This window comes from Suricata suricatta, chromosome 3 (assembly GCF_006229205.1).
Source record: "Suricata suricatta isolate VVHF042 chromosome 3, meerkat_22Aug2017_6uvM2_HiC, whole genome shotgun sequence".
In the NCBI taxonomy this organism is placed as follows: Eukaryota; Metazoa; Chordata; class Mammalia; order Carnivora; family Herpestidae; genus Suricata; species Suricata suricatta.
In genome coordinates this window covers 150,719,508-150,738,237 of record NC_043702.1, presented here as the reverse complement: position 1 = coordinate 150,738,237, position 18,730 = coordinate 150,719,508, and the positions used below count along the sequence as shown (strand labels likewise).

At 54.8% G+C, this 18,730-nt stretch overlaps 1 protein-coding gene across 2 annotated transcripts in view; it reads right to left on the bottom strand.

Annotated features, from left to right (window-relative positions):
* TMCC2 (transmembrane and coiled-coil domain family 2) overlaps positions 1 to 18,730 on the bottom strand; it is a 41,849-nt gene that overhangs the window by 8,641 nt on the left and 14,478 nt on the right. The window contains exon 3 of one of the 2 annotated variants that reach the window (XM_029935579.1): positions 18,489 to 18,730. This exon is cut by the window's right edge and continues 23 nt beyond it. In XM_029935579.1, the coding sequence (XP_029791439.1) occupies positions 18,489 to 18,730 (242 nt within the window). Of the gene's footprint in view, positions 1 to 4,820; positions 4,993 to 18,488 lie in introns of those variants that run through there. The other variant, XM_029935578.1, reaches the window with a different exon arrangement.

Below are 18,730 nucleotides of genomic sequence, written 5' to 3'. Positions count from 1 at the left end.
ATCTGACTTCTGCTCGGGTCATGATCTCACAGCGTGCGAGTCCGAGCCCCACATCGGGCTCTGTGCTGACAGCTTGGAGCCTGGAACCTGCTTTGGATTCTGGGTCTCCCTCCCTCTCTCTCTCTGCCCCTCCCCCACTCACACTCTGTCTCCCTCTCTCAAAAATAAACATTAAAAAATTTGTTTTTAAATGGGTATTCAAACAAGTACTTGTACACATGTATTCATTGTAGCACTTTCACAATAGCCAAAGGGTGGACACAACTCATCTGTCCATCAACCAATGAATGGGCGGACAAAATTATACACCCACACAGTGGAATATCATTGGGCCACAAGAGGAATGACATCCCAGCGACATACCCTACAATGTGGATGAACTTTGAGAACATCACGCTATGCAAAAGGAGCAAGATGCAAAAGGTCACGTGCCGAAGGATTCCATTTATATGAAATGTCCGGAATGGTTAACCATAGAGACAGAAGGCAGATCAGTGGTGGCCAGGGGCTGGGGGTTAGGGGAGGAGTGGGGCATGGCTGCTTAATGGGTCTGGGTTTCCTTTGGGAGTGGTGGCAATCTTCCGGAACTAGACAGAGGTGGTGATTACAAAAAGCTGGATGTAGAAGGCCAGTCCTCCAACCTGCTGGCTCCAGCCATCACTCAACTAATGTCACACTACAGGGCTGGTCTCCTGCTCCTTCATCTCACCATCTCATTTTCAACAGGGTGGGAGCTCTTTCTAACTCACTCCCAATCCCCTGTCCTGAGGCCGGGCATAGATCACCCAAGCCCTGGCCACTGGTGGGTAACAACCCCCTGGGTCCCCCAGCTGGAGCACGGTAGTGAGTGGGCGACAGGCACCATTGGTCCTCTCTCCAAATTGTCACAGAGACTGCCTTGGCCCAGGCCACTGAGCCCTCTGTCCATGCCCAGTGGCCAGCACCACACCGGGAATTGTGGCCCCAGCATCATGGCCTCCCCACTCTACTCTCCTCAGGAACTTGACCCCAAGATGAATCCCCAGGCACGGGCCAGCCAAGCTCTCACAAGGAGAATGGCGGAGGGAGGGCCACACTTCATTCCGTGATGCCCTTCCATGCCGAGCAACCAGGAAGGCCATGTCATACTCTGTGCTCATGGTACCTACCAGCCAGGGCTGAGGTCACAGACCTTGTTTTAAAACAGTGACTGAGGTCCAAGGAGTCCTGGTGAATGTTCTGGAAGAGCCAGAGATGGGACGTTGTCTTAAGTGTCTAAAGGGTCCAGCCTTCCCACTTCCCCTCCCTGCTTCCTGCGCCCAGAAGCACCCCCTCCACGTGGCCTCGCAGAGCTGCGGACTCTTCCCAGTCCCCATCCAGCAGCTCAAAACAAAGCCAGATTAGTCACGCTGCCCGATTACAGGAGCTGCCCGGCCCTGGCTCCTGTGGGCCTCCCAGGGATCCCACCTCCTCCCAGGCTTGAGCTCATGTCCTCGGTTAACCCCGGGGCCCAGCCACTTGCACAATGGCTCCCCTTCTTGCACACCAGCCCAGGCGCCCAGATCCCTGAGGCTGGGAGCATGCATTATTCACACTGTGGGGACAGAAAGCATCGAGGCTTCCATGAAGCTCTGTGTGGGGAGAAGGTACTGACTACTGTGAAATGCGGATCGTGGTTCTATTTCTCAGCAATGGCACAAATCAGCATTCTTCGAGGTGAACCACAGCAACGAGCACCACCAGTGAGTGTGTGCTCTGCCCGTGCTCCCAGGTTCCTGAGAGACTGCAGAGCACTCCCAGCCTGACCCTCCCCAGGGGACAAGCAGCCCCTTCCTGAACTTACAAAGCACTCCTGTTAGGCTCCCCAGGGCAGGCTGACACGAAAGATGAAGGCTTCCCGTCCTAGGTCTCTGCTCAGGAAAGCCAACACTATGGTCACTCTTAGATACACACATATGCGCACACATACGAGGAGGGGGAGGGAAGGAAACCAAGAGATTTGGAGCATCTGTGTTTCCCTTTGGGAGGGCAGGGCGGTCCCTGTCATCCTGGGACAGGAGGCCTTCAGGCTCCCTCTCAGGGTGGGGAATAAGAGGGCCTGGGGTTGTGGCCATGCAGGCTGGGATCCAGGCAGATGCTGCTCCTGGCCAGGGTCCTGGGCTTCCAGCGGCTACACGCCCAGAAGGGCAAGTGCGATGCAGGTTGTTGGGCCTGCGTGACTCAGCAGCGACACTTCCATCTGCTGATTCCTGGCCCCGTGACTCTGATTTGAGCACCCCTCTTGGGATAGAGAACACTCAGATATACTTTTTTTCTAATCATCCCCAGAGGCAACGGCGGTGGGGGAGGGGCAGGCACAGGCCAGGGCAAGGATGGAAAGGAACATTCGTGACTAGTTAAAATGCTGCTGCCTGAAGAGGCAGTTTGACCTTATGGGGAAGCTGGGAGGAAGGGACCCGCCATCTCCCACACCGACCTGACACTCCAGCCAGAGCTGGGAGAATGACCTCAAGCCCTGGTCCTGGAGGCGGGGGGGTGGGGGGGCTGCCTCCCTTCCTCCAAATCAGCAGGCGCGGCCTGCCAGTCTGCCGGCTCTCTCTAGTCCTGGTGGGGAGGCAGGGGCAATTTATGGCTGCTTGTACGGTCCCAGCTCTGGACACCCCATCACAGCTGACCCATGTACCCCACATGTGGGAAAGGCACAGGGGAGGGGAGAAGGGGAAGGTACCAGCCCACCCGGCAGTTCCCCTGGTGCCTGGGAGCCTAAGCGGCTTTTCTCCAGAGGGAAGGGAGGCAAATGCTCAGGCACTTAATGGAGTACACGTGGGGCATTTTGTACACCCGGATCTGTTCATGGGGGGTGGGGGGTTCAGTGTGGGGGGGACTCCTGCAGAGAGGCCCCGGCCTCTACAAGGGATGTGCGAGGACAGAAGCCGAGGGCCCTGGCCCTTCCTGCAGCTCCCCGTCCCTCGTGGCAAGGCTTATGGCCTCAGTGGCTTTACAGAGAACCCCATGCTGCTACCCGTGATTTCAGGGTACAGGGCACAGACATATGCGGAATGCACTCACGTGTCCTCTCACGCAGCACCTGCGGTCTCCAGGCAGCCAGGCACCAGGTGGAGGCTTCCGTCAGCCTCTGCCTGCAGCCAGCAGGTGCGCCACCCTCCCCAACCCGGCCCTCGGGGCCACCCTCTCTCTCTCTCTCCCCTAGCCCTCAGCTTCCCATCCCTTCTGACAGGCCCACCCATAGGCTCTGGCCAAGTCTACACCGTCCCCTCAGCTGCCTCATTCCCTGCCCTGCTGAGAACAATGCCCTTTTCCACCTGAATGCCCTGCACTCTCCCCCTCCTCACCCCCACAGGAGCTACCCTCCTGCCTAGGGGCCTCCACCAGTCTCCATCCTGCAAATTTTCCAAAAGCTCCAGGCGCCCAGCACTTTGTTCCTTCTGGCCTCCCCACTGTCCACCTGGGGTCAGTGCTCACGGGACCCTCACACCCTGCTCTCCCTGTCCAAGTCTTCCTGTTGACAGAAGCGACAACAGTGAGGAGTACCACTTCCATTTAATTGCACACCAGCTCCTTTGGCCCCAAGAAGAGTGATGCATGGCCACTGGTTTCTAGAGGCTTCTAAGCCAGGGTTCACCCGCGCTTTTGCACAAGGCCCCTATCCCCGACCCCACCCCAGGGGCCCTCCGGGACCTCCTCAGCCTAGGCCTGAAGGCCTGCTGTTTGCCCCCTCCTTCCTCCCACTAACAAAGAGTTCTCTGTCATGGCGAGGGGGCTACACTTTGAAAGACCAGGGCGGGGGGCACAGGTCACCTGGAAAGCGGCACAAATGGCTTCCCTCCCACCCCATCCCCGCCCTGTGACCTTCTCTCCTTCCACCGACCAGGGGCCTCACCTGTGCGGGTCCTGCTTCCCGAAGCCATGCAGGTGATGGGGTACCAGGGGCTCTGAGGCTCCAGCTTTCCAGGGGCTGGGCCAGGCCCCCGGGGTCGCAGGCCCTGGGCAGCACAGGGCTTGCCAAGGGAAGCCGGGGTCTGCGAGCAGGTGTGCCCAAGCTCCCAGGCTCGGCAGCCGCCATCTCCAGCCTGAGGCCCAGCCTGGGGATTAGAGGCGGATTGCTCTGGGAGATTTCCCCTGCCCAGGGGCTCACAGGCTGCTCCTTCCCATCTGGGAGGAGACAGGCAGGATCACTGAGTGGGGAGACCCAGCTCTAATGAGGTGCCCGGCTGCCACCACTCTGCCCATCCCCAAGCCCAGCCATTGCCACAGTGAGTCGAGCGTGAATGAGGACACTCAGGTGTGACCGGCAGCATCTCCAGCACATGGAGACACGTGTCCCTGCATCACTCATGCACCTAGTGCACGCCCAGAAATACCTCCCACCGTCAGAAGCCCCCTGCCAACAGAGGCACAGTCCCACTGACTCCCTTTATCACCTCCTCAGGGAAGCAGGGCTCCTGGCCAGGAGAAAGAGGAGGTCTCTGGAGCCTGGAGGGGACTTCTTGTTGGATCCTAATACAGCCAGCTCAGCCTGGAGTACTCTACCCCTCTCCCTTCTGCCCTCCTCACTGGCTAAAGGCTCCATCACTCCTAATGCACACTCCCCATCCAAGAATTCCCTGGAGGAATCAGAATGCAGCCAGCCTCACCTAGGGGACCCCTCTGCTCTGAGATGTTCTTCCAGAAATCCACTCTCTGCTCAGACACACTCCAGCTACTTCTCCACTGGCTTCTGCTCCCCATTCCCCACTCTCCTCCATGCCCCATCCCCATTCCATGCCCCCAGCATGGCCCAGGCATAAACACCCAGGATCAAACACAGGGGGCAAACTCACAGCAGTCCTTTCCTCCTTGGACTTCATCTGGACAGTTCCAGCAGGAAATCCCGTGAGGGGCCAGCAGAGGGGGCCAGAGGGCCACAGTGGTGGAGAGCAAGCTGTGAGCCAGGGCACAGGATGGCGGGCAGAGTTGAGGGCCCAGCTGGGTCTCTCAGGGAGGCTTCGGAGGCAGAACCACCAAAGACACGGATCTTGCACCTACTTGAGCCAGGCGAGGGACTCAGAACTTAAATACTGGGGATCCACACGTGGTAGGGTGGTCCCAAGAAGGTGCCAAGAGATAAGAAGGTCCCAGCAGTATCTCTGGGGCCCAATGCCAGGGCATGCAGCCCAAAACACCAAGAGCAGGAGTCCCACACCCTGGGCTTAGGGAAACCTTGCAAACATTCATGGTGGCCGATGACTTGGGGTTTGTGGGGACAGGAACCTAGCAAAAGCACATCAACAGGTCCCAATTTCTGGGGGCCAGGTCAGCCACGTGCAGCCAGGGACATGAGGGTCAGGGAATACCTCCAGCCCCTCCCAGCACCTGCAAATGCTCCCCCTCCACTGGTACTCGATGTGTACTTTATACTTTGGCATGGCGCCCTGTTCTTCTTGCATAATAGTTATGCACAAACAGGTCTTACTTCCCCTGGGAAGGCAGGAATCACATCTGAAATACACCCGAGCCTTCACTGCGCCTAGCACTAGCACTAGACTGACCCTCCTTCCACATTCAGAATGACTGAACACCCCATCTCACTGAGCCATAATAGACAGTCCGTCTATTGCAGCTCTGTCCTAGGTAGCCAAGCCACAGCCTGGTCTTCTCATACTACGACATCTCTCCCCTTCCAGAACTAAGGACAATCCTGTAAAATAATATCTATGACAACGTATATTGGGACCAAAATTTTTAAAGTGTGTTTTTGCGCTCATTCTTAAGGCAGTCCAGATGATAACATTTTGGCTACTTCAAAATTATCGTCCAAAGACTTTACCTTTTTCTTTTTTTTTTTTATGTTTTTTATTTATTTCTGAGAGGCAGAGAGAGACAGTGAGAGCTGGGGAGGGTCAGAGAGAGAGGGAGACACAGAATCTGAAGCAGGCTCCAGGCTCTGAGCTAGCTGTCAGCACAGAGCCCAACACAGAGCTGGAACCCACAAACCATGAGATCATGACCTGAGCCGAAGCCGGAAGCCAGATGCTTAACCGTCTGAGCCACCTAGGCACCCCTACCTTTTTCTTTTTAATGTTTATTTATTTTTGAGAGAGAGAGAGAGAGAATGAATGAGAAGGGAAGGAGTAGAGAGAGAGGGAGACACAGAATCAGGAGCAGGTTCCAGGCTCTGAGCTGTCGGCCCAGAACCCGAGGCAGGGCTTGAACTCACAAATCCTGAGATGATGACCAGAGCCGAAGTTAGACACTTAACCAACTGAGCCACCCAGGTGCCCCAGACTTTATTTACCCTTTTCTAAATCCATAGCAGCTCTTACTGATTTTCCCCCCAGTATTTCTCACTGTAAAAGCTTTTGGTTTTTTAAAAAGATATTTTTTAATGCTTATTTTTGAGAGAGAGCATGACTGGGAGAGGAGTAGAGAGGGAGGGAGAGAGAGTCCCAAGCAGGCTCTGCGCTGTCAGCATGCAGCCCGTCATGGGGCTCGAGCTCAGAAACTGTGAGATCATAACTTGAGCCAAAAGCAAGAGTCAGATGCTTAACCAACTAAGCTACCCAGGCACTGTTAAAGATTTTATTTTCAAATCATCTCTACACCCAGTGTGGGACTTGAACTCACAACCCCAATATCAAGAGTCTCACAGGCTACTGAATGGGACAGCCAGGTGCCCCTGCAAGTGTTTTTAACTACTTAAGAAATTTTAGTTGGAAAACGTCCACAACAAATAAAAAAAAACCATAATTTTATATAATCTTTTAATGTTTATTTTTTGAGAGATGTAAATGGGACAGGGGCAGAGAGTGAGGGGGACAGAGGATCTGAAGCAGGCTCTGCACTGACAGCCTGACAGCAGTGTGCCCGGTGTGGGGCTCGAATTCACGAACTGTGAGATCATGATCTGAGCTAAAGTTAGAGGCTCAACCAATGGGGCCACCCAGGTGTCCCCCAAAGACCATCATTTAAAGGCCTTATTAAAAAAAAACAAACATGTGTCAAGTCAAATTCAGCATCAAGCCTAGAAGTAGTTCAAAAAATGTTTGTGGAACCAATGAAACAAACAAAAGGACCTCTCTCTTCTGCCTCTTTCCTTTCTAGGCTCCACCAAGCTAAGATTTGGAACCTTTCCTTATGATCAGAACAGAAGAAGGCAGTGCTGGCTGGAGACCAGAGGTGGGGAGGGGGCCGAGTAAGCCCAGCCCTGGGGCTCTCTCACACTAGGACTACCCAGGGTCATGAAGAGGTTCCTGCAAGACCACAGTGCACCTCCGAGATGACCCCGAGCAGAGTCCCCAGTACACAGGCCGCCGAGTCTTCTGATGCCAGGGTTCAGCTCCTCTCCCCAAGGACAAGCTACCCATCAGCACCACAGCCGAACAGCAGGAAAAAAAGGGAGGAGCTCGGGGTGAACCCATGCTAAGAGGAAAGGAACAAACCAGAACCAGGGGGAAGTCTGCCAGGCGGGCCAGTGGGGGAGAGCTCCCTTTTCCTCCAGAGTCTGTTCTTGTCTTTAAATGTATGAGATGCTCCCAGACCTGCCAACGACCGGGAGCTTCCTGCCCTGGGGCTGGGAAGCAGGGAGCCCAAGGCGGCGTGATATGGGGGGAAAGGTGACATGAGCCCTGGCTCTGGGTCTCAGTTCCATACTAGCTATAGGATCTTGGTCAAGCTCCCACAGGCCCTGAGGCTCCGTGTCCCCAAGTGCAATGGGAGGCAGGAGTGGAGGGCAGGGGCCCTGGAAAGCCCTGGATGAAGGGGGATGCATCACAGGAAGACACGTAGGCCGGGCTCTGTGGGGGAGGGCTGCCCTTTTGGTGGCACGGCACAGGGCCTGCAGTCAGCGGCCTGGCACAGACCCGCACCCTGCCACTCGCTGGCCACATGGCCTCGACGCCCGGTGCGTGCTCCCTCATAGCAGCAGGAGGACACAGCTGGGCCCCCAGAGAGCAGCCAGGAGGAAGCCTGCAGCATCGGGGGGGGGGGGGTGAGAGACTCTCTGTAGCCGAGCCTCAGTTTTCCTGGCCGCAAAATGGCACATATGCTCACGAACTTGCAGGGTCGCGGTGCAGAGTAGGAACGTGCCTGACACATGATAGGTTTTACTGAACAAGATGACGAGTACTGAGGCCCCCTGGCCACACATGTATGTACACACACCACAGCCACTCCACACACTACTGGGGAGACTGCCTGGGACAGGAAAAGCCACAAAAGTGGCTGTCAAGTGGAGCGTGGCGGGGGGATGCGGAAGGGCTACAGTGATCAGTAAGGCCCCGGGCTTAGCACACGAGCCACAAAGTGACCTCCTTCCAAGATAGGGTGCCACTGGGAGGATGCCATCATGTGTACCCGCTGTTAAGTCCTGGCCGGCCGGCTCCCCTGTCACCGCCCCCCCTGGCCTGGTGGAGACACAGGCCCCATGTCAGCCAAGGCGGTGCGGCCCCTGTGGCTGGGCCCCACGAGCTCGGGCAGCTGGGCGGGGGCAGGGGTCTGTGGCAGCACTGCCCCCACCTTCCCGATTAGCCTGAGTCCAGGGGTGACAGATGGGAGGGGACGTTGGGCTCCGCTCAGTTCAGTCTCCGCTTCCTCTCCTTTGAAGTCTCAGGCCAGGCCCCTTCTTTCCCTAACACTGTCAGGATCACATTTTCTTTTCTCTTCCTCTCTCCTGGTTATTATTCTGCTCCTCCCCCCACACTTTTTTTTTTTTTAATCTTCCTACTTACTCTCCTTTCTCTTGGGGGAAAAAAAGGCACAAACCACATATCCTGAAGGATGGGAAGCCTGAGAAACCATTGGCTGTAGAAGCTCAAGGCAGCTAAATTTAGTAGCTTAGAAAGAAGGTGAGGCCTTCAAAAATCTCACGCTCCAGGTGCGCTGTGAAAAGCTCCCAGTTAGGATCCCTCCGTGGGAGGCTGCCACTTCGCTAATGCTCACCTCTTGCAAATGGGGCTCTGGGAAGCAGTCGGCACCCAGAGTCCTTCCCTTAACGCTCATTTGTTGACCCGACTGGAAGATGCATTTTCTTAGTAACTCACGTTTCTAAGCAGAGAGCCCCTCTACCTCCCTGCACCATCCCCACCATGAAAGGCAGGAGGGGAGGATGATTCAGAGCATCAGGGTGAACTATGGCAAGCAGCGGGTGAAAAGGCTTGGCCCCATGAACAGATAGGAAAGGCAGACAGAAAAAGCAACAGAAAAGGCCAGAATGGAGAGAGCCGGGGTATGGCCAGCAGGCTACCCTTCAACTGCTCCCAGGAAGGGAGGAGGCCGTCTCTGCCCCCTGTTGCTCCTTGGCCCGGTGGGTGTGGTGGACACTCCTGTGGGAAGCCCCCTGTGGCCACAGTCACAAGCCGAAGGCTGAGCAGGGGAGAGAACCACTCGTCCTGGGTCTCTTTCAGGAAAACCGAAATTGGTGATGAGTGGGTAGAAAAAGATGATGATTGGGGCACCTGCGTGGCTCAGTTGGTTAAGCAGCTGACTTCAGCTCAGGGCATGATCCCACGGTTCATGGGTTCAAGCCCTGCATCGGGCTCTGTGCTGACAGCTCGGAGCCTGCTTTGGAACCTGTGTCTCTCTCTCTCTCTGCCCCTCCTCTGCTCGTACTCTCTGCCTCTCAAAAATAAAATAAATTAAAAAAGAAAAGAAAAGAAAAAGATGATGATTTCAAGTCTTTCAGAGCCACTCTTTATTTCCTTGGTGGTGAGGACACTGGGGACAGCTCTAGGGAAAGCGACCCAGAGAGGAACCTGCTTCTCTTTGGGTGGTTTTTAAGAAGCGGAGCACACTATTTGCCAAAAATTTATTTATTTTTTAAATATTTTACATTTATTTTTAAGAAAGAGGAGAAAGAGAGAGGGAGACAGTACCCAAAGCAGGCTCCAGGCCCCAAGCCGTGAGCTCAGAGCCGGATTTGGGGCTTGAACTCACAAATCGTGAGATCATGACCTGAGCCGAAGTGGGACACTTAACCGACTGAGTCACCCAGGCGCCCCTGCCAAGAAGAATTTAGAATGATTCCTTTCTAAAAGCAGATTGACACGCAGAACTCTTGGGGCGTCCTGCTGACTCCAGGGCTCCCCGCGTAGCATGAGCTGCCCTGATTAAATGAGCAATGTATGTGGCGGCACTCTGCAAGCTGCAGGGTGCTGCTCAGCTGAGCACCAAAGTCAGCAAGGCTCAAAGGGGCATGACCCACAAGTCCGAGGGGCATGCCCACCAGGCCACTGGACCCCTGAGAAGTCAGTCAACAGGCACTGGGCCCAGATCATATTTGGATCTGAAGCTGCCTGCTCGGGCCGTGAAGAAACCTTATATAATGAAGTTAATATTACAGAGCGTTTGCAGGGCAGGGTTCGCCTTTCCGGCCACCTGAAGGAGGTCACAGTATCACTTTGGATCTGGTTGAGCCTCTGCTGAGCATGCTGAATTATTCACTAGCTACGGATACTGGCCCAGCTCTGGGGTCCCAGTAGCGGGGGATCTGCAGAGGTGGAAAAGGATGCAGTGAGAACTCCCTGATCCAGACTCTTCGGTGAAGGTCAAAGAGGACAAAAGAAACAGAGGCTTGAGAGTTGGCCTCTGGAGGATGTGGGAAATGGGCTGGCAGAGGCCAAGAACAGTTAGTCAACCCAGTGCCTGTCACCGGAGAGAGAAGGGAGGTCAGAGAAGGCTACGGTTCCCAGAAACTTCACTCATTGCCTCCAGCCTCCACACTGCAGGGCAGGAGAGCCCTAGCGCCTGGAGCCCAGCAGGAATGCGGTTGGGTGTAGGTGTTCATCACTGCTTCTGTGTCAGAGCCCTCTGCCCTGTGGTGTATAAACAGAGAAAGCCCAGACAGCCCAGGAGAAGAAACAAGAGGCAGAAGCGGGGATCAGGTTAACAATACTGGATTTCCATTGCCTCATCTGGCAGCAGACGGGACCAAGATCATGTTTCGCATCTCAGGGATGTGGTTGATCCAGGGAGGAATGTGCGCGGTGGCCGGGGAGCCCTGTGCCAGCTCCCACGACCCATGCCCGCATCACCAGTGCTGGCTCCTCACCGTCTGGAGCGGGATAAGAGAGAGCTCCTCTTGCTGCTGATTCTTACCGGTTCCGGCATGGGGCTGACACCAAACCTGGAGCACACCTTCCCCTGGGGTGCATCTGATGGGCTCAGGGTTCCCAGGGGAAACGCTGGGGACCTGAATGGAGTCTCCCACCTGTGTCTGGGCTGGAATCCTCGTGGACCCCAGGTGCCGCAGAGAGCCACAGAGTCTTCTGCAAGTTTTTGGGCTAAGACACAAGGGGGTTGAAAATGCAAGAAACTGGGCCTTGCTAGGTAACTTGGACATGATCTAACTTTACCACCCACCCTCTGACCCTGGGATATTCTGTACTTCCAGAAGCCAGGGCTAATGTGGAGAATGGGGGGATCTTTCTATCTAGAAAGAAAGTCATGGTTGTCATTGGGGGAAAAGATGAATAGAGGCTAATTCTAGAAAAGTCAGGTCCTTCCTGGAACCACTAACTCAGCCCAGGATACTGTTCTAAAAGATCTAAATGATCTCTGGGGCCAGCGCTTTAGGTAAGGGGCAGAGTCCTTGCTGTTTAGCCCCTCCCCTGATCAGACAGGACTTCTAAAAGGCAAGGCGCTTCCCCTGAATATGAGGAACTCAAATCAGACTAAAAGAAGAATTTTATTTGCCAGGTACTACAAGATATACTGCTGGGGTAGGGCCCGAAGGACCCCGGGAAATTATCTTTTTGTTAAATTTTTTTTAAACATAAACATGAGTGGGGGAGGGTCAGAGAGAGAGACACACACAGAATCTGAAGCAGGTCCAGGCTCCAATCTGTCAGCACAGAGCCTGACGCGGGGCTCGAACCCATGAACCTCGAGATCACGACCTGAGCTGAAGCTGGACACTTAACCAACTAAGCCACCCAGGAACCCCAAAGGGAGATAATCTTCAATCACTGAGACAGGAAACAATGGTTCGTGACCAATCACAGAGCTGCCCAGTCTCTATCTGGCAAGCAGCACAGCCTGGGCCGTCTCTTCTGAGGCCGCTGGGCTGGCCACCTCTGCTTCTCCCTCTGCCTACAGAGCCTTTGCATGTAGAGAGGAAGAGAAGGGAAGAGGGGAAGAGATGGACGGCGGAAGGGAACAGAGAAGGTGGTTGTCCTCTCCAGCAACTGGATAGAAGTTCCAGCTGGCACAAGCCTGAGTGTGTACATGAATGACTGATCAGGCAGTGTGTTACGTAGCTCTGAAGGTGGATGCGTTTGTGTGGACAGACCAAGGGACCCAGCTGGACCCTAGAACAGGGCCCCTTCAGCCTCTCACGTAGTAGCCTGGCCTATAAGCTCAGACCTACAAGGAGGCCCCACAGATGCCCGGTCTGGCCTCCCCCAGCTGCAGAGCGGCCACGGTTTGAAACCCTCTCTCAGCAGAGCAGCCCCACCCACCTCTGACCCAGCAGGATCTCAGACATAAACAAACCAGGCTCCTTTGGCTCCTGCCCAGATCTATCTTCTTGGCAAGAGCCCAGGCCTAAGGGTGACCCCTCACTTGCCATCCCTCAGAGTAAACAGGGGTGCTTATTTACACCAGGGCAGAGAAGAAAAAATCATGTTGTTGAGTAAGTCCGGTGGGGCAGGTGTACTGAAGCACAGGTGTCCAGCATCTGCTCTGGGTTAGGTGATGAGCTGAACACCTTGGATTTCCCTGCCTGGCGCCTGGAGATAAGACCCCCTGAGGCCCCAGGAAGCATCCAGGCATGACACGCTCTCTCCACTCTCTGCAGTTCACCGTGGGCACCCAGCCCTCTCGCCCACGCCACCTGCCCTGGTGCAGCGGCAGGGGGGGGCGGGGAGGGGCAGCAGGCTGGCCTGTCTGGAACACCCCTGCCCCTGAGCACCCCCGTGCCAATCTCCTAAAGCTCTAGACACCACCCCCTGCGAGCTCTAGGCTCTCACTGCCTGCAGACCCTTGTCCTCCGAGGCCACCAACCACATCACACAGAGGGCAGAGGGCAGCCAGAGCAAGGTCAGGAGCCGCCTGGCAGGGCCGGCCATAACCCCAGTGTGTCTGCGCTAGCCCCCTCCTGAGACCCTCCAGTTGGGGCACCTTGCACAGGTCTGGAAGAGGGTGGGGAGAGGAATGTGGCGACAGCTTAGAAAAAGTTTTGAATAAGACCAGGAGGGCAGCAATGAGCCTATCAGATGTGGAAGAGCTGAGAAAAGGGGGATACTCGCCCCTGATCCCTGCAGGGGCTAATCTGCTGCCTGAAATCCTGGGAGCAGGACATGAACCTAGAGTTACTAGGTTTCTCTGAGAGGACACATTTTCTCAGAACTGCTGCTCAGCAAAAGAGAGAGAGAGAGAGAGAGAGAGAGAGAGAGAGAGAGAGAGAGAGAGAGAGAGAGAGAGAACACACGAACACTCATCTGCTGGGGGACCGGATGGCCCAACTCCATTGCCGTGGCACATGGAACCAGTGGTTCCTGCCGCAGCCCCCGGGGCCCAAGTTTCCCAGTGGTTAAGGCCACATTACAGACAGATGGGGAACCCAGATGTCACCTGCATTCTCTGTGCACCCACCAGTGCCCCAGTACCCCAACAAATGATGACAATTTTTTTCTGCTTTATAGATGTCAGGCAGAGAGCAGCTAAGGTGCTCAATGCCACACAAATCATAGAAAGCAGGACAGTGGGGCAGAGATGGGCATTTGTTTTTGCTTTAAAAAATAAAAGTTCATTTATTTATTTTTGAGAGAGAGAGAACACACGTATGCATAAGCAAGGGAGAGGCAGAGAGAGGAGGACAGAGAGAATTCCAAGCAGGCTTTGTGCTGTCAGTGCAGAGCCTGACATGGGGCTTGATCTCAAGAACCTGAGCTGAAATCAGGAGACCGACGCTTAACCCACTGAGCCACCCAGGGGCCCCTGATTTTGCTTTTAAGGGGACATCATTTAAGGCACAATGTTGTAAACAACTAACTGGAGAGAACAAATGACGGCCCATCATGTCACCAAGGCTGAGCTGCTTCCCAGGACTGGGAGCCCCTATCGGTTCGTCTGCTGCACCCCTGCTGTCCTTGGGGCTCTGGGTCCCCTGCTCTCTTCAGGTGGGGGCGGGGTGAGCCTCTCCAAGACAGCTGAGGAATGATAGCTGCTCCAGGCTGTTCCAGTAACTCAACCCCCGCCAGGGCCTCTCTGGTCCGAAAGCCAGCTGGTGAGTTCCAAACAATGGCAAGGGGTGTGGGCAGTGGGGGAGGCTTATGAATTAAAAATAGATGCTAGTAATCACCAGGGAGCTTGCAGAGAGCATGTGGCGCAGTGTTTACTAGAGAGAAGAATGCCTTCTATTCATGCCCAGACTGGGGTGGAACCACTACAGCGTCTCACACCGACCAATGGCCTCTGGGTCTGGGGAGTCAGCTGACAGAGCGGGGTTGGCTGGGAGACCCCCTTCTCCTCAGCAGCTCTGGGGCCTCGCCTATCTTGGGAGGAACAGCCACAGGGCTGGAAAGGTGTGTCACTGAAGGGGGAATGGCAACTGAGCAGAAACGTCCCCCTCTTGGGCCAAGGCAAACTCCACTCCCCATGGCTATTATTGCATCACTTGATGCCTAGTGCTTTTAGTGACCACATCTGCTTGGGCTCCTGAACACGCTCAAATGCGGGCTCTAGTCTCCTCTCTGCCATGACGCAGCTGGCTGTCCTCAGACAAGCAGTCTCTTGATCCCTCTAGGACTCAGTCTATTTATCTGGAAAATGGAGATAAGAGCCCCCACTTTGGCTACTTCACCGGAACGTTGTTCAGATTAACTGGGCAATACATATGACAGAGTCTGGGAAAGCTGGGAGTTCTAAGTAAGGATATTAGACAGTCACAGAAACAATCATGTCCCCCAGGGAACCATCCTGCCTGGCAGCTCGCCCAGGAGTGTCCGGCCCTGGTCTTCCACTGGCACCAAGAGGAGAACTCCGGCTGTCTTGTAGGCAGTGTGAAGGCCAAGCACAAGCCGAGTGCAGAAACCTGGGGAGATGCTTCCCAGCTGATACGCCTGCCCCCAGGCCCTCCTCCATTCTCGGTCAGCAGACATCAGCAACCCTTCACCAGCTTCTCAGTGCCCACTGCCCACCTGCTTAGGCAGCCAGAGAATTCGAGGTTCATAACGTAGCTGTGGTACTAGGGACCCTCACCTGGCTTGGTGGATCTAATTTTAGTGTTCAAGTGTCTTCACTGACTCAGCACTGAGGTGGCCCGGCCGCGGCTGCACGCGGCGCACCTGTTTGCCACGGTCCAGTAAAGCTGCTTCAGTCTGCTGGGCCCCTCTCGGGTCTCCATTCCACAAGCCCTTTCAGCCAACATATGCAGATCTCGCTCTTGGAACACACTCTCCACAGTTGAAACTAGGCTTGCAAATGGTCTGGTGCCATCATTTGAAATCCTATCTATACACCGACAACTCCCAATGGTATGCCTTTAGCCTGGATCTCTCCCCAGGACTCCAGATTCATACATCTGACTGCTTATTTGGCATTTCCACGTGGATGTTTAAGAGCCATTTCACACATAAGAGGTCCCAAACCCAGCTCTGCTTTCTGCCCCCCACCCAGCCGCTGCCAGATATCTATACGTTCCGTTTGCACTCTTTCCCAACTCAGTGAATGGCGATTTCGTCTTTCCAGCTGCCAGGCCAGAAAGCCGCGTGCCATCTTTGCCTGCTTCCCTTTCTGTCCCACTTCACATCCGTCAGAGACGGATGGAGCTGGCTCTCTGAAGCAAATCCAGAAGCCACCCACTTCTGCCCATCCCTACCACTCCCACCCAGCTGCAAGGCAGCACCACGCCGTGCCTGGAGTATCTCAACAGCTTCCTAGCGGGGCTCCACGTTTACACCCTCGCTCACAGCCTATTCCCCACACAGCAGCCAGAGTGATCTTCTTTTCTGTTTTTAATGTTTATTTATTTTTTGAGAGGGAGAGAGACAGAGAGCACGAGTGAGGGAGGGGAGAGAGAGGAGACACAGAATCCGAAGCAGGCTCCAGGCTCTGAGCTGTCAGCACAGAGCCTGATGTGGGGCTCGAATCTACACTTAACCGACTGAGCCACCCAGGCACCCCTGGAGTGATCTTCCTAAAAGGTATCGCTCATCTATACAAAAACCTTCTAATGACTTCCCATCACACTTGGGGAAAAGGCCAGAAGCCCTTCTCCTGGCCCACGAGGCCCTAGGTGACCCACAACTCTCCCCACCCATCTTTAAAAACCAACAAAACCCAAAGTGACTCAACCAGTATCTGCTGTGCTGTCTCCCCAAACGGGCGACACGTGCTGCCCCCACTTCCACCAGCTCCTCAATCCATGGAAACGGGTTTCTTGCCGGTGACCAATGACCCCCACCACGTGTGCTGCCTGCACACACTTCCACGCCCAGATGGGACCTGTCACTCCTGCCCCATGTTGCTCTGCTGACTACTTTTTCCTCCTGCAAACTCCCTCCTTTTGCTTCAGGATCCTCTCTCTCCATCCTTGGCTGATCTGTCCCTTATATGTCACATCTGTCCTTGGCCTCCTGCTCACTTGACGTGCGCCCTTCTGGGTCTCTTCCATACCCATGATCTCAAGCTCAGTGCTGACTCTCGGAGTGCCGGCCCGAGTCCAGACTCTCCCCCATGAAGCCGACTGCCCGCCGAAGCTCTTTAGTCGGACAGCTCCTGCAACTCAATGTGTCCAGAGGTGGACTCTTCCCTTTCCTTCCACAACCTGCTCCTCCTTCCGGGGTCCTCAACTAGAGAATGCCCCATCCCTTGGGTTGGTAAGCCAGAAAACCTGGAATCATCCACTACTCCTTCGTCTTCCCATCCTCCTTCTCACCTGGCACCACTGATCCCAAACATCTTCCAGATCTGTCTCCTCCTTTCCATCCTCCCCGCTGCAGCCTAGACTCCTGAAGTAGCTCCAAAATTGGTTTCCTTGACTTCACTCCTAACCCTTTTCACGGGCTATTGTCTACACTGAGATCCAGAGGGACCACTTCTCTCCAGTTTCCTGCCTAACACCCAAGCACAGCTTCATACTACCTTGTGACCTGGCCTCTGCCTACCCATCGGTCCCCGACAGAGTTGGATGCTGTGACCACAGTGAAGCTGAGTAACCTCCCATGCTTCTGTACATGCTACTCCCCCCTCCCCTAGTTCTTTCCTGGCCTAAATTATACTCTTTCAAGATTCAACTCAATGGCTTCCTCCAGAAGATCTTTCCCAACTTTGATTCCCTCTCCCTGCTCCCAGAGACCCTGCCCCGCCAGCCTCTATCACAGCCTTACCACCTTATTCTGTCCATTTGCCTGTCTCGCCTCGATTCCAGTAAGCTCATGAAGTTTGTTCATTCTTTTTTTTAATGTTTATTTATTATTGAGAGACAGAGACAGACAGAACATGAGCATGGGAGGGACAGAAAAGAGAGGGAGACACAGAAGCCAAAGCAGGCTCCAGGCTCTGAGCTGTCAGCACAGAGCCTGACGTGGGGCCCTGAATGCACAAACCATGAGATCATGACCTGAGCTGAAGTTGGATGCTTAACTGACTGAGCCACCCAGGCGCCCTGAACCTTGGTCATTCTTATGGCACTTAACAAGTGTCCAATAAGTACTTGTTACGTGAACAAAGGAGTGAAGACAAAAATTCAGGAAGTACCGATCTAGATTTTCTCCTTACCCTACCCCTCTCCTTACCTTTCATGGATTCCTCTCCTATCTTCTTTGGTTGGTAATAATAAAAAAAAAAAAAATACTGTGCCAGGCTCCATCCCAAACATATATACATACGTGAACCTTTTTGAACCTACAGGAACTCTACTGTTATTTTCTTTTCTTTTTTTTATCATTTATTCACTTTTTGAGAGACAGAGAAAGACAGTATGAGTGAGGAAAGGACAGAGAGAGAGGGAGACACAGGATCCAAGGCAGGCTCTGGCTCTGAGCTGTCAGCACAGAGCCCAACGTGGCACTTGAACCCACGAACCGTGAGATCATGACCTGAGCCAAAGTCAAAGCTTAACTGGCTGAGCCACCCAGGCGCCCCAACAACTCTACTGTTATTATCCACGTTTTCCATTGGGGAAACTGAGGGACACAGAGGTGAAGTGACTGACACAGCTTGTCAGTGGCAGAGCCAGGGCTGGTGCCAGCCTGTGCTCTGAAACAACCGCAGGTACTGTTCCCCGACAGCACGTGTAAGGTAAATAAGCCAGAATTAGTACCAGACTGAGCAAAATGTAATTTTTGAAAAACCCTGAAACCAAGAGAAATGAGGCTTTCGGAATCATCTCTTGCATTTGGCTTGGTCCTACTTCTGACTCCTGCAACCCTGTAGATGGCTCTGTGGGGACACACCTGGCAGGGTCCCCAGCTCAGCCCTCCTGCCCCCACGGGTCCAGAGGTCCCTCAGCGGACGACTCTCGCCTCTGAGTCCCTCCCCGCCGCACCCAGGCCACCCCCCCCCCAGCTCACCTTATCGACGCCCTCGGCCTCTTCGGCCAGCAGGTACACATTGCTGCCATCGGCCAGCAGCAGGGCCGTGTCAGTGGTGGAAGAGGAGCGGGGGCGGCACTGGTGCTGGTGCAGGATGGCGGCCAGGCTGCTGTCCTGGGGGGCCTTGCGCAGCAGGTGGGGGCTGCCACGCTGGGGCTCCAGGGAGCTGCTCTTGGTGCGCCGGCTGCCGCCCCCGCCGCCGCCCCCGCCGCTGCCGTGCA